The 16,057-nt window shown below is 39.2% G+C and overlaps 2 protein-coding genes and 1 pseudogene across 2 annotated transcripts in view; 2 read left to right on the top strand and 1 right to left on the bottom strand.

Annotated features, from left to right (window-relative positions):
- The window catches only part of LOC148353706 (VPS10 domain-containing receptor SorCS1-like), a 166,225-nt gene extending 162,356 nt beyond the window's left edge, over positions 1 to 3,869 (top strand). The window contains exon 27 of the mRNA XM_088350634.1: positions 1,567 to 3,869. Within this exon, the coding sequence (XP_088206760.1) occupies positions 1,567 to 1,625 (59 nt within the window). The 3' untranslated portion in view covers positions 1,626 to 3,869. The remainder of the gene's footprint in view (positions 1 to 1,566) is intronic.
- A 6,896-nt stretch (positions 3,870 to 10,765) lies between these two features.
- Positions 10,766 to 10,897, top strand: LOC148353705 (U2 spliceosomal RNA; annotated as a pseudogene).
- A 4,247-nt stretch (positions 10,898 to 15,144) lies between these two features.
- The window catches only part of sorcs3b (sortilin related VPS10 domain containing receptor 3b), a 127,935-nt gene continuing 127,022 nt past the window's right edge, over positions 15,145 to 16,057 (bottom strand). The window contains exon 27 of the mRNA XM_088350659.1: positions 15,145 to 15,515. Coding sequence (XP_088206785.1) covers positions 15,451 to 15,515 — 65 coding nt within the window. The 3' untranslated portion in view covers positions 15,145 to 15,450. The remainder of the gene's footprint in view (positions 15,516 to 16,057) is intronic.

Below are 16,057 nucleotides of genomic sequence, written 5' to 3'. Positions count from 1 at the left end.
CGGTAGTTACCGTTACTTGTTGCTTCGTATAATAGTCATTCAATTTTACTGACATCAAAAAGGAACGTGTTACTTCGAAAGTAACTATGTACAGTAGTTACAAAAAATAATAATCATATATTCGCAAAGAACACGACCTCCTAAAACTGATTAGAAAGTGCTTCATGATAAAAATTAAGAATCAAATTTATACACCAACCTGTGGAAGCAATAAACACTTCATATTTCATGGCTTGTGCAATCTTGAAAGCTTGGAAATAAACACTTAACCAAAACATTCCTTATCCATTTTGTCTTTGGGCTTCAAACCACATAAAGATCTCCTTCTCCATTTCTCTGTACTTTCAAATACATTTTCCAGGCATGGTGTACTGCAAAAAAAATGACAACTAAAAATATCCAAATTTAGCACATTTTTAACATAAATTCTGCACTCAGGTTCGCCTTATTTCCCTTTGTTTTGTTACTACTGTATAGGTCACGTCAGCCAAAAAGACATACCCCCTCCCCCTCTCCCCACCCCCGTTTCCCAATGCACTGACCACCATGCGCATAAGCAAACATGTGCATATAAGCTGATTCCCTTGATTCAGTGTTATATATTAGAGTTGCAAATTTGGCTAAGATGGGAGTATATGTGGCAGGGAGAATATCTCCATGAGAAGAAATTCAGCTCTTGTACTCTGTGCTTGAGATAGTGCTGCTATAACTTATTCATTTATCTACTCATTTTGATTTTAAAACAGATATCAAAATGTTGTAGCCCTCTATCAGGTTAGATTGAAAAATGTTTTTTTTTTCAAAGGTGGAGTGCGTCGTTTGAGGTGTCCTTAAAAAGTTGAAAGTAGAATATTTTCTCTATTAAGTATGTGTTACATTTTCAATTTGAGTTTAAAGAGCCCTTATAATATTTTCTCCATAGCGCCTATCTGCCTGTCTTACTTTCAACAAGGTGTTTGGGGCGTGCAACAGTTCGGAAGCAGGAAAAGGGATTTGGGGGGGGGTGTTAGAGAGCCAGGATATGGCGGCAGAGGGTGAGACAGTTTTAAATTCCAGACAGCACCTTCAAGTAAAAAATAAAAGACTTATAATAAAAAGTAAGAAAAGCATTGGGAATCGTTTGGAATTGCCTTAGTGGAAAACAATGTACACTTTAATGCACAATAAATGCACAGTTCAAATACACCGCCACACATCAACAGTTTTTATTGTATGACTAGAGTACTTCACTGAGTGAAAAGTTTATGGCGTCTGTCATCGTGCGCGTCGGCAGGTAAAGCGAAAATGCGCTCGGGGCGGGGTTACGGCACTCACGACGTGAGTTATTTTCCCCAATAAAATAATTAGCGTGCGAAGTGCAAGGCGACGAGGGTGAAAGCATTTTCATCAAGGAGCATCCTCGCCACCCTAGCTTGATTTACTCTTTGCCGCCACGGCTTAACAGTTGACCCGCCTCGAGATGAATGTGTTTGATGAATGCACACACACTGGAAAAAAACAAGCTCCTCATGCAAATGGGCACATAAAAATCCTGTTGTCTCTGTTCCCTTTCATCCCCCTGGCTAGGCTACCTGCCATCGCACACAGACATCAAGCTCTCTGATGAAGCTCCCCATGTGTTTTAATGGTGAGCGTCTGCAGGCCACGCCGAGGCAATACATCTTCTCCGGCAGTTACTTCCAGCGCGGTCACGATGAACGCTCTCGAGTGTTTGGCTCGCAATGCATGGACGCGGCGGCCCACCCTTATTCCCTCCGAGGACAATGTACAGATTTATATAAGTGCCCACTCTCCAAATGGGACTGCTTTTTTGACTGGGGAGAATTTTTTTGCCACGAACTTTGTCGTTATGTAAATAGTGTTCAGTATGTTTGCCTTGGAGTCACAAGATTGGATGTGAACTCAACAAGAAAGAGGAACTGTTTACACATCTGGACTAAAAGCAAGACTTGGGAAACTATATTTCTGTTTGAGTACCACTGATTATGGATTAGAATGTTGACCGTAAGGCAGTGTTTCTCAACTAGTGACCCGCAAAATAATGCTAATTAAAAGAAAGGGTCAAAATATAATATGACAATAATGCCCTGCTCAATTTCCTCAGTTTAGTCGATCGGCACTGTCACATTTGTGTTTGAGAGGTACCACATTTAATTTTATTGTGATTTTGTTGGTTTTATTTCCTTTTTCTGCCCTAAGAAAGTTAGCGATACGGGAAAGAAAACGTGGAAAACTGTGACAACTACAACTCGAAGAAACACATAATTGCAAAATAAGGAACATTTTGTACGAGTGTCTGACATTGAAGCGCTGCTGAAAGGTACAGTAAATGGTTTAAAAATGTTATATTTTTAGCTTTACATCAGTATATTAATCTTTATTAACTACATTATTGAACAATTATGAACGTTAAGTACACACTTTATTAATATTTTCAATTTGTTTTAGTATGTGGCTATTTAAAGCAGTTTTCGGGGGTCACTTGTATACGATGTAGGAGTATTTGCGAGTATATACGATACTTGAAGTCGATTTGGTTTTGCTGGTCATTTTGGTTTTTGAAAAACGTTGATATAAACTATGCTGATATATCTGCTTTAAATTGCACAATCTTTTCAAAGTTTTAAATCACTGCACTAAAGGATACAAAGTGTGAAGGCATCTCTCCTGCTAAATGGATTTGAAATTTTCACCTTGACGGATTTTTCACTGTAATTCAAATCAGACGACATCATTTAGACCACTTTGGAGACCCCTGAGCCCATGAATCTGAAGTAACGCTATACAAACGCTATACAAACTAATAACTGGCCTATAGCGGCTGGAGAGAGCATTTGGTTCACATTTGTTAATATAAATCATAGGTTTTGATAGAATTGACCTATAGATTCACTTATTTTTTTTGATATTCTATGATATTTATAGAGGGCTGAATTAAATCGTTCAATGAGATGGATCAAGACTGCAAGCTGTATGTTTGACACGTCTGCTCTAAACTATGCGGACACTTTGGAGGTGGGGCGAGTCATTGTATCTTATTAAGTCACATTTCCTATTCTTGGGTGTACTTTGTTGCGGCAGGAGCTTATTGCTACCCCAAAATGGCGAACAATTTGAGATTCATTAAGGCCACCGTAATCAGCGCAGTCTTATCTCCGAAATTGCCATCAAATGACGTCTGGCGATATGCTTCCCAAGAAGCACGGCCGCCACTTGCACATCTGTGGCTTCTGTTTTTGAAACCGATGCCCAAATTGTTCGGTGTCGTAAAAGAAGAAATCTGCCCTGTCTTGATGGGGGACTTCACATTATGTGTCTTCAAAAAGACGTTAGCGGTGCACAAATGGATTGCTTTACTGCAAATCTGACAAGTAAACAGGGTTCAGTGTCAGTTGTCCCATGTAGCGTGTTCTCTGTGAGACAGCCAAAGTGCAACATGTGTTTTCTATAGTGCCATGCAAATGGCGCCGGTGACAGTTTTTATTACAATGAGCAATCCAGTTGATTTGACACACGTTGTGTTTGCATTATTTTGGAGTCGCACAACTCCATGACATAAAAATGCAGCGCTTATTTCAAATGTCTTTTTAAAGCATCCAGCATTTAAAATTATATTCACAGACAGCACTACAATACGAGGCTGCGGTATGATTTTACAAGAACTACAGGCCAAAAATTACAGTAGAACAAGGACATTAACATTGTATCACTAGACATCACTATATCGTGTAGTGAAATTGAAAAGTAAGAATACAAACTACAGAGACTCAATGTGACTTAAAAGTATTGTCACATTTTCTGCCCAGCCCTTCACAAGTTTTTTGTTTTTTTTGGGGTACCCGTAGCAGCGAAATTGTAGACAATTATATATTGTCTATATATATATATATATATATATATATATATATATATATGCCTGATTGTTCATTGCCATCATACATTATGTCTGGTAAAATCTGTATGTTATGGTCTCACCGTCTCACCATACATATGGCTGACTCCCTGTTGGTGTGTGAGTAAATGGGTAAGTGTGAAGCACATTGTAAAGCGCTTTGGGAGGTCTGCATTGACTTGAAAAGCACTATAGAAATGCAGACCATATGTGAAAATGTTTGTCTGGTGATGCAGTCGGATTCACAAATACATGGTTACTTGCTAGGCCAAATTTACAAACAAATCAACCTAAATTGTATTTATGATTTAATTGGCAGAGCAAGAAGGCAATTTATTAACTGTAAAAAAAAAAGAAGTTTATTGTCCTACCTTTACTTATTATTGAAGTGTATGAGCTACTCAGATTGAATAAAAGCCTCAATTGGTAGGTAATCCTCCATTATAAAAAAAGTTCTTGCTATGAGAAATACAGTAATTCACTGGTTGTTTTGTTTCTCACAATTGCGTGTCACACTCTACCTCTGCTGATGCTCAGCAGAATAAGATGTTACATACTAATTGTATTAATAATATGATGTGAAAATTCAGTGACTTTAAATAAGAATGTAAATGGTCTGCATTTATATAACGCTTTTTAAGTCACTGAAGACCTCCCAAAGTGCTTTACAATGTACTTCACACCTACTCATTCACACACACACATACCAATAGCAGCGTCAGCCATGCATTAGAGATTCAGTGTCTTGCCCAAGAACACTTCGACATAAAATACAGAGGAGCCGGGAATTGAACCTGCGACCTCTCGATCCCAAGACAAGCGCTTGACCTCTTGAGCATCCAAAAAGTGTAAGGTTAAATGAGGTCCTCAGTAGGGTTGCGGTGGTGCTGGAGCCTATCCCAGCTTTCTTCAGGCAGTGGGACACAGAGACAGACAACTCATTCACTCATTCACAGCTAGGGATAATTTGGACTGGCCAATTAATCTGACATGCATGTTTTTGGAATGTGGGAGGGAACCGACACGCAAACTCTACACAGGAATGATCCCATGACCCCAGAGGTTTGCCGCACACGCGCTAACTACTGCGTTACCATGCTGCCGAATAAGTAAAAATAACAATTTAATTTATTTTGAACTCTAGGTTTTCATGATGACAGCCTTTGGGAATTTTCTCATTGAGATTTTGATTGATTGATTCATTGATTGATTGATTTATTAATTCGTGCTTCATTCTACTTGGATAGAATAGTTGGGCCTCTCAATGGCAGACAATACTGCAAACGTTTTTTTTCTGTGGGTTCAGGATATTTTTTGTCATTTTTCTTACATTCTGGGCCATTTCAGGAACAGCAAATACTGCAACAATAAATCATGGACGAAATATTTTCTGCCAAAGTGAAAAAAAAACATCATTGAGAAAGACACAAACAAGCGAGCTGACTTACTTGGCCATATAAAATGATAAGGTGGACCCAGACCCAGGATTTTCATAAACAAGAATAAATGCCACTATGTGACCGCAGGGGGCACCCTTGCATCCTAAAACCCCAATTCAGCGTAGTTGTTGTTTTTGTAAAATGTGATAAAAAAAATATTGATCGATGCCCCCACAAGCATGGAAACGTCGGCGCGTCTAAGTTTGCATCGGCACAGAGGGAACTGCCGCCGACTCAGGGTGGGCCCTCAAGGAGTCGGCGGAGAAAAGGTTACGGATTTCTGCTTCCATGCCGTCGCGAGGGCAGCAGAAAAATGGAAGACGTATCTTGTGTCAAGCGGGCTCATCCCACGCGGTAGCCGAGAACTAGCCTCTCTTTGCGATAAATAGTTGAACAGTATCATGATTTTTTTTTATTTTTAGTTTTTTCTTTAAGTGTCGTCAGCGTTACATGTCGGTAAGACAAATGGAAGAAGGCAATCTTTTGGGGATCATTGCCTCCCCCGGGTCATGTTCTTAGTACAAGTCACTGAAGAATTTTCTACTTGTGTTCTTTTCATGTGAATACTTGACTTACTTGCATGACGTTTTTGTTCCCTGCTTCTTTGTATATTTTTTATATATTGTAAAATGAAGAAAAAATAATGTAAATTGCTGTATGTTCATCTCTCGGTGGCACATTCAGTTGAAGTAATGTCAATATTCAGTGGGATGTTGGTGTTGTTTTTTGTTTTTGTTCAATTTTTTTGCAGAATAAATTTGAAACTGCAATAATACTCTGCTAAATAATTGTGTACTTGATTGTTTCTTATTGTGGTATATGGACGCCCTTCTTGTGACAGTAAAAGAGTTAAAACTCAACACACCTTACATTTTTATTTGTCTACTATTCTACATAGCAAATATGTTGGCATAGAACTGTGAAATACCATTCTGAGGGGTCGGTTTATGTGCTCATAAATTTAAAATGAACACAAGGGGGTGTAAGACAGTCATAGCCACCCAAGTCCCACAATGGCCCACGACCATGCCATGTCCTCAAGCTCCTCCCTTTCCAGATCTCTTCTTCCTGTTCTGTCAATCGGTGCCATCCCAAGTGTAACCACATCTCATTTTTTTGTGATTTTGTGCATTTTATTGCCTTTTGGCCGATAATAATAATGGGCCCCAGAAAAATTAGTGTTGAAGGAAAGTGGATAATAGTGACAAAAACAATCAAACGGAAGAAGGAAATATTGCGAAATATGAAAATGGTGTACAAGTAAATGCCATCCCAAGTGGAACCACATCTCATTTTTTTGTGATTTTGTGCATTGTATTGCCGTTTTGCCGATAATAATAATGGGCCCCAGGAAAATTAGTGATGAAGGAAAGTGGATAACAGTGACAAAAACAATCAAATGGAAGAAGGAAATATTGCCAAATATGAAAATGGTGTGCAAGTAAATGCCATCAAAGAGCCGGTTCAAAATACAATGAATTGCTTTTAATTTTTCTATGTAATACGAGTACTGTATATTGATCTTTATTATCTATACATTGAAATATTTTTTTTGTTTTGGTACACGTTTTATTAATAAGTTGGGTACTTATTTATCTATATTTTTTATATGTCTTTTTAAAAGCAATTTTAAGGGGTTGGCACATGTGCGATCGAGGCTTATGCACGAGTGTGTACGGAAACTTAAAACTGGAAGGATTTTAGATATTATCTTCATGTCATGATGACTGATTACATTCACCTGTGCCCGCTCGTTTGGCGCCAGCCGCTGCTTTCTGATTGGTTCCCCGTCCTACTTAAGCTCCGTCCTTTCACTTGCCTGTTGTCAGTCCGTCAACGAACCTCTGCCCCACGTGGGTTTGGACTCTGTCCGGTTTCCTACCTGTGTTTCCTGTCCGGTATCGTTCCCGTCAATTTTTGTCCCATTTATTATGGATCTCCAGTTTCATTCCCGTCTAATTTGTCCTGTCTAATTCGATATCCTGTTTTGGTATCAATCCCGCCTGTCCCGTCCTGTCCGGTATCGACCCCATCCTTCTGATATCTGTTTGAGCAATTTGTATCGATCTCGTCGGCCTCTGGCTTCCTGTCATTCCACGCCAGACTGCTGCCTAATGTGCATGACTGCCCCATTTTCCGTAAAATAAAAGGCTTGTGTGAGAAACATCACCCATTTCGGTTCTCCTCCTGTTTTTTTTTTTTTTTTTTTTTTTTTTTTTTTTTTCAAAATAAAAACATCATGAACTACAGATGTATTTGATGCCTTAAAACAAAGTGGCATTTTAGGAGTAAATATAATGTCGAACATACCCCACAATGCAAATTAAAAACATATTTGGCCAATAGGTGATGCAATGCATTCTCCTCTGCCTTTTGGTCTTTTTATGGCTCCAGAGTATTTGTTGACATGATGGCTTTAAGAGAAACTTGAAATTGAAAACATTTGCGCAGATGTAATTTAGGTCCGTCAAGCTGTTTTACATACGAGAACAATTTAGACCACAACGTTACTGGCGCACAGGCAAACACAGGCAGAAAAAGGACAGAGTGACTGTTGTTGCCTTTGACGTCTATATATGTAAATACTCGATTTATTCAGCCTAATATTGAATGACTTTGAGTATATATTAATTGTAAATTCCTATTATTGTAATCCTAGCCCAAAGCACGGAAATTCAGAGCACGTGGCAATTCTCATGCCTCGTCGATGACACAAGGGCGAAAACAATTCAAATGTAACGTCAGGTGTTAATGCCTCCTCCAAGAATTAACTTTGCTCCGTGCTAAAAGTTTCAAAGCAACCTCGGCAGCACCGATGACGTCTGAGGACAATTAGAAGCAGGTAGCGACGGGAATCAAATGGGCCACTTCCACCGACTCTCCCGCTGCGCGACAAATTAATTATCCCCTTTTGCCCGGGAAGGAACCGAGGGAGAAAGTCTGGGAGTCGCACCATGAATGAGTAATGTCCGGTACACAATAACCTGCAGCAATCACCGGGCGCCACAATGCGGGATTGATGAGCGTGTTTCCTTTCATGGCGTGAGACATGGCAGTGGCGGCGCATCCATTAGCGATTGTTGTCACCGTTCAATTAGATTGCACTCTGCCGGCGCATCTCCCGGCAGTTAGAGCAAGCGGGAGAGGAAATGGGGCGAGGGGGGAGAAGAGAAGGCTCCCAGGGAGTGAATGGTAAACGGGAGCGATGGAGATAGGTGTGAGGTCGATCAGGGTTGAGCGGTAATTTGGCCTTTTTGACAATAGTTTTCACAAAATGCTACAAATAGTCCTGAAGGTACTGCTGCAAATAAAGTGAAAGGTTTTCCTCAGTAAAATAAGGGATAAAAGGCTTACCTTTGATTTGATTAACACATTTTGTCTCTGATTAAATCAGTGTTCCTCAACTGTTCTGACTTTAAGGCCCACCACCATCCCAGCATAATGACAAGCTGCGACCCAATCAAGAAAAACAATTCCACTTCTCCAATTGTAACGAATGGAAGGATCGTGCAGATAAAAGCAGAGATAGTAGAATGCATCCACATTGAAAAAAAAAAAAATGACCAGCAAAACAAAAATGACAATAAGTACCATATATACCCAATATAAGTCTTATCTTATCTTATCCGACCCCTTAATACTGCTTCAAAATAGCCACATACCCAAGAAATACATACTCAAAATGTTGATAAAAAACATCCATGCATCCATTATCTGCACCGCTTATCCTCAGTAGGGTCGCGGGGGTGCTGGAGCCCATCTCAGCTCTCTTCCGGCAGTGGGCAGGGGACACCCTGAACTGGTTGCCAGCCAGTCGCAGGGCACATAGAGACAGACAACTCACTCGCCCATTCACACCTAGGGACAATTTGGACCGGCCAATTAACCTGACATGCACGTTTTGGAATGTGGGAGGAAACCGGAGAGCCCAGAGGAAACCCACGCAAGCACGGGGAAAACATGCAATCTCCACACAGGAGGTTCGATCTCATGACCTTAGAACTCTGCCGCACACGCGCTAACCACTGCGCTGCCATGCTGACTTCATAAAACGTATTTTGTGTAAATAAAAAATATTATTACACTGCATAATAAAGATAAAAATAATTGGAAACAATTGACTGTACCTCTATGCAGCATTTGAGTTGGCAGACACTCGTACCCTTTTTTAGTATTTCGCCATACCGTAAGTCTTCGACCCGATCCTAGCTTCCTTGGGATCCATTAGTATGGGCAACAAAGGAAATACAACAGACAAGATCACAATAAAATGGAATGTGGTTCCTCCCAAATACAATCGAGACAGTGCCGATTGACTGAACAGAGAGAAGAGGTCGAGCAGGGCAATATCGCCATCAACTGTTTAGTAGCGCAGTTGACCCTCTGTGTTTTCTAGCATTATTTTTCAAAGGCAAAAGAAAAGTGAGTGTGACGCAACAATTGAGAATCCCCTGATTAGATGACAAAATTCACATGTTGAAGTAGACAAGTGGAAAAATGGCTATTCAAGTATTATAAGTTTTCAGACAGTGATAAAACTGCGACAAGGGATTTACACAAAAAGTGGTGAAAGACTATCAAATTTTTGGTTTGAACAATTTTATTGACACTATTAACAGCAAATAAACAATGTGAGGTTTGAACAATTTTTCTCGATAATTTTAGCAGCAATTAAATGTACTTTATAAAAAGTCGACCGAGTAACTTTTGGAATTCTGGTAATTAAATTAACAGCATCAAACACGTCTTTTTGCCATCTCATCATCCTGACATCATAAATGACAATACATTGAACTAGGCCCTCGTGACAACCTTGAGTTTAAGGTGTGACACTATATAATTTCTTTAAATATATTTATGACACCAACCTGGACATTTAAAAAATATCTTTTGGGTAAATAGTATCATCAGCGGTGGTTTTGGAACTGCAAACTTTATATAATGATGCTAGGTCCTTAGCTTGGCCTGAGCTTGCTCTGTCCACTCCACGCATCGGCCCGGTATTGCAGTACCTCCGGGAACGGTGCATTCGCAATGATCGCAGCAGGGCTTTAGGGCTAGGACCTTAGCTTGGCCTTTTGGCTGAGAGTAAGTGTCCCGGCTCTTAGGCTTTGTAGCGTATTATGAACTGACCGATAACGGATAATGGATAATGAATAACGAAGATAGAACAATAACCCTTAAAAACCCCCAAACCCCATCCAAAAAAATATATATAATGAAATTGTGAATATGCTTGATTGCTAATAAGATTTTCGAGAAGGGTTGTTCAAACCTCACAATGTGTTTGCTGTTAAAAACGTCATATTGGAATATAATATTGTGAATGTGCTTAATTGCTGTTGAGATTGTCATGATTGTTTTCTGTTATTAGTGTCAATAAATTTGTTCAAACCAAAAAACCATCTGGAAAATGCCTGATGTAATTTATGTTGTAACTTGCTAGCCTAGTGGTTAGGATTCGGCACCTTTGATTTTTGCAATCCGGAGATGGAATAAGAGCTTGCTCTGTCCACTCCACGCATCGGCCCGGTATTGCAGTACCTCCGGGAACGGTGCATTCGCAATGATCGCAGCAGGGCTTTAGGGCTAGGACCTTAGCTTGGCCTTTTGGCTGAGAGTAAGTGTCCCGGCTCCTAGGCTTTGTAGCGTATTATGAACTGACCGATAACGGATAATGGATAATGAATAACGAATATAGAAAAATAACCCTTAAAAACCCCAAAACCCCCATCTGTTGAAACTGGAGTGGCATTATGGAACATTTCCAGAGAAATAGCATAAAAAGTAGTTATGTATTTCAAAAACAATGACCATAAAAATATATTGTGTCTTTTATTTCAGTCATAGTGTATACTTTGTGAATTATTAAAACCTTTGGGTGCAGGTGCACCATGATGTTTTTACATGTATAGGAAAATAAACTCTTTATCTTGTCAAGATTTTGCCTCTTCAAGTCAACAACTGGGAGTATAGGGAATTATTTATTTATTTATTATTTTTTATTCCCAGAGAAAACACTCTATAAGCGCTTTTTCAAAATGATTTACTGTCACTTTTCCAAACATATTTGTATCCATAATAAAACAATTTTGATGAAAATAAAATCCCTCCTTTTTTTCCAAAGTTTTGGCTCATCATGTCGTCAAAAGCTTTTGTCCGCCACTTTCAGACCATCGGGTAGATCTTAAGCCCGAGACCAACCCAAACATTTTTGGTCCGGTCGGTCCTAAAATGTAAATAATTATGTCTGGGTCAGGCTGAGCTTCTGTCTCTGTCTTCTTTGTCTCTGTTTATGCAGTCTTATTTAACTTTAATTTGGTTACCAAAGGGAGGCTTTACATGTCACGCATCCAGGCGGCGTGTTTTTTTTTACCGCATATTGAACAAAAGAGTGGGAACACATCATGTAAAAATACATTTATTCTGAACAGTTTCAAAATGTACTCACAGTAAGAAAAAAGACCAACACAAAATGTCATCAGTAATAATAAGAGATCATGCACATAGCTTTGCCAATGCACAAGTGGACTATTCAACAACGTGTTTCATATCTGTTTATTTCATGTGCCAAGAAAGCTTTAAAATCACTATGACAGAGAACAACTGCTCACCCTAATGTACTCTTGAGTATATTTGTTTTATTTTTATTTTTTTTACATGCTAATGTAAAATCCCGACAATAGCTCCTGGTGAGACATGATTGGACGTGGAACACAACGCGTTGAAATGAAGCTATCAAAATTTACATTCCTCGCCACAGTTGTATGTACACCCGTCGACCAATTTAGCATTCAAGCCGCGCTGCAGCCCGCTCGTGTTGTTTTGTTTGACAGTCCATTGCCATGACGATTTGATAGGATTGTTGACAAAAAAGGTTACTGAGAGTTATTTAGTAGAAAAGTGGCACACTTTGAATGTTCTAAATAAGTGAATGCAAGCAAAATTGTGCTTTTTTCTCTTTTCATTTTTATTTAGGAGACCACATTGAGGTTTGTTAATGTTGAATGAATGCTAATGAGTTAATTAGTAGCATCACATTATTTGCTATTTTGTGATATTTTGGTTGATACAGCACAGACAAGAAATAATGTACTACAATAGTTGCCTGTGATTACTGTAGCCTCCTTTCTGCTCCTTGTGCACTAATGCTAAGTTATCTTTAAAAGTGTAGCCTGTTGTTGGAAATTTTCAATGAGCATTTCGATGCATCAATATACAATCTTTGTTTTTTCTGTGTTTAGTACATTATACATGGTTATGATTTTTTGATCACACAGCACAGACAGGAAATACTACAATAATTGTCTGTAGGTATTGTAGCATTCTCGGTATTTCTGCTCCTTGCGCACTATAGCTAAGTTAGCTTTACGTTTGAAGCCTGTTGTTAGAAAATGTTCATGAGTATTTTGACGCATACACATACAATTAATGGTTCTCTGTTGTGTTTAGTACATTTTAAATGGTTGTGAAATTTTGTCATGAATCACAGACAGAAAATACTACAATAGTTGCTTATGAGTATTGTAGCATCCTCAGTATCAATGCTCCTTGTGTTAATGTTAGCATTACGCTACTAGCATTTTATAGAATTTTGATGACATTTTAGATGATAAATATACAATCGTTGATTCTCTTTTTATTTTGTACATTTCAAATAGAAACAACAGTCATAAACAAACACAACTTTCATCTTAGTTAATAAGGGAACTGTTAATGCCTGATAAAATAGCCCAAATTGGGTAGAAAAAAATGCACCAATCTACTACTTGGATTGACTTAATATAACTTTTTGTGTTTTTTTTACACAAAAGAAAGCAATTGTATTACTCAAATACAGTCCTGGTCTCGTTTGAACCAATGCTCCGGTTCCATTATTGGCGTACCATTTCCTACTAAATAAATGAAAGAACAGTGTGTATTATTTGGCCAGTAATCACACAGTGTTTTGCAGTGCGACCGCAAGAAAACAATACAAACTACGGTGACCAAAAATAACCAAACCACACTATTTTCCGTCTATTTTTTTCACTAAGTTTTTTGTTTTTGGGTCTTTTGTGTACCCTTAGCAGCAAGATGTCGGAAAATTGTGTTGGCTCCCTCTAGGTAAAGCTCATGATACGTAAAATGAACATAAACCTTTTCGCCTATGAGTATTTAAACAAACGGTTAAACAAATGTTTATATAATGGTCAATGTACTTTAGCTTATACAAAAGTCAATTCCATTGAAGTTGGGAAAAAGTTTAAAATGTCAGTAAAATTAGAATAGAATGACTTGCAAACCTTTTCTAACCCATATTTAAATGAATACACCACAAAGACAAGATTATCCATGTTCAAACTCATAAACTTTATTTCCATAAGCAAATAATGATAAACTTAGAATTTTATAATTGCAACAAGTGCCAAAGTAGTTGGGAAAGGGGCTTCTTCACCATTGTGTTACATCACCTTTCCTTTTAATAACACTCAATAAACGTTTAGGAAGTGAGGAGACTAGTTGTTGAATCGTTGATAGTGGAATCCTTTCCCATTCTTGCTTTATGTACAGCTTCAGCTGTTCAACAGTCCGGGGTCTCCTTTGTCTTATTCTGCGCTTTATAATGCGCCACACATTTTCAATGGGAGACAGGTCAGGACTGCAGGCAGGCCAGTCAAGCACCCGCACCCTCTTACTACGAAGCCACGCTGTCGTGAGACGTGCAGTGTGTGGCTTGGCATTATCCTGCTGGAAGAAGCAAGGGCGCCCATGGTAAAGATTCTGTTTGGATGGCAACATACTTTGTTCCAAAACCTGAATGTACTTTTCTGCATTAATGGTGCCTTCACAGATGTGCAGGTTACCCATTCCTTGGCCACTCATGCACCCCCATACCATCACAGATGCTGGCTTTTGCACTTTGCGTGCATAACAGTCTGGGTGGTTCTGTTCTTCTTTGGACCGGAGGACACGACGTCCACAATTTCCAAACACAATTTGGAAAACTGACTCATCAGACCACAGAACACTTTTCCACTTTGTATCAGTCCATTTTAGATGGGCTCGGGCCCAGAGAACCCTGCGGCGTTTCTGGATGTTGTTGATGAATGGCTTACGCTTTGCAACATAAAGTTTTAACCCACACTTACGGATATAGCGTCGAACTGTATTGACTGACAGTGGTTTTCCAAAGTGTTCCTGAGCCCATGTGGTGATGTCCTTTACACATTGATGTCGGTTCTTAATGCAGTACCGCTTGAGGGCTCGGAGGTCACGGGCATTCAATAATGGTTTACGGCCATGCCGTTTACGCACAGTGATTTCTCCAGATTCCCTGAACCTTTTCACAATATTATGGACTGTAGATGATGATATCCCTAAATTCCTTGCAATTGTACTTTGAGGAATGTTGTTTTTAAACTGTTCAACAATTTGCTCACGCAGTTGTTCACAAAGAGGTGAACCTCGCCCCATCCTTGCATGTGAATGACTTAGCTTGTTCGGGTCTCCCTTTTTTATACCCAGTAACAACTCTCACCTGTTGCTAATTCATCTGTTCACCTGCAAATAGTTGGTTGATTTCCATTCATCCACTTTCTGAGTAGTTATTGACACCTGTCCCAACTATTTTGGCACGTGTTGCTGTCATCAAATTACAGAGTTGATGATTTTCTCCCAAAACAATAAAGTTTATGAGTGAAGACAATAAATATGTTGTCTTTGCTGTGCATTCATTTAAATATGGGTTGAAAAGAATTTGCAATTTACTTGGATCAATTTTTATTTGCAATTAACACACTTTCCCAACTTCATTGGAATTGAGTTTTGTAATTTGTATTCAATATTTATTCTATAAATTACCTTTTTTTTACCACTACCACAAGGTGCTAAATCATACACACTGTCCCTTTAATTTTACCTACTGTGTATCTTTCAATCTAGCTTGGCAAATAAATCCTTCTACTCACATCATTCAAAGTATGTATTACACCCCATTAAGAGTGTGGAAGCATGAATTGGAATGATGGTGACTATTACCATGAGCGGACTATTTTTAAAAAGAGAAGCCGAGAATGTGAACGATTGCAGCACGATCGAAACACATGTTGTACTTACTGTGTAACAGTGTGCATATCTTTAGACATTAGTACAGTTCGGATATTCCCTCGTAACGATTCGATCCATATTCCTCCCCGGTGGTCCTGCGAAGAAAGACGACAAACAGTTAGGCAGTCATGGCAGTGCCATTTCAAGGCCACTTCTCTTCTGTTGCTAAAAAGGTGATGGGTGAGTTATTCCCTTTGTTTTTGAAGAGAGTTTGAGGGTTCTTGGGTCAATTTGTAGTTACCCAGATTACCGAAAAAGGGTCACCAGAGGTCTACCAAAAAGGGAATTCAGTCCTAATAAGTTTGTCTTGAAGGGGAAAAACCCGCTACATTATATTTTAGTTTAAGTTTTTATCAATTCATCTATCCATCCATCTATTATCCATTATCACCGCTTATCCTAGGTAGGGTCCAAGGTGTTGGAGCTCATCTCAGCTATCTTCGGGCAGTGGGCAGGGGGCACCCTGAACTGGTTGCCAGGCAGTCACAGGGCACACAGATAAATACCACATACACTCGCTCATTCTCACCTAGGGTCTGGCCAATTAACCTGACATGCATGTTTTTGGAATGTGGGAAGAAACCGGAGTGCCCTGAGGAAACCCAAGCAAGCACAGGGAGAACATTCAAACTCTGCA

Source organism: Urocampus carinirostris, chromosome 13, assembly GCF_059441175.1.
Source record: "Urocampus carinirostris isolate Australia breed hairy pipefish chromosome 13, RoL_Ucar_1.0, whole genome shotgun sequence".
NCBI classification, from domain to species: domain Eukaryota; kingdom Metazoa; phylum Chordata; class Actinopteri; order Syngnathiformes; family Syngnathidae; genus Urocampus; species Urocampus carinirostris.
This window is presented reverse-complemented; position numbering and strand designations above follow the sequence as displayed.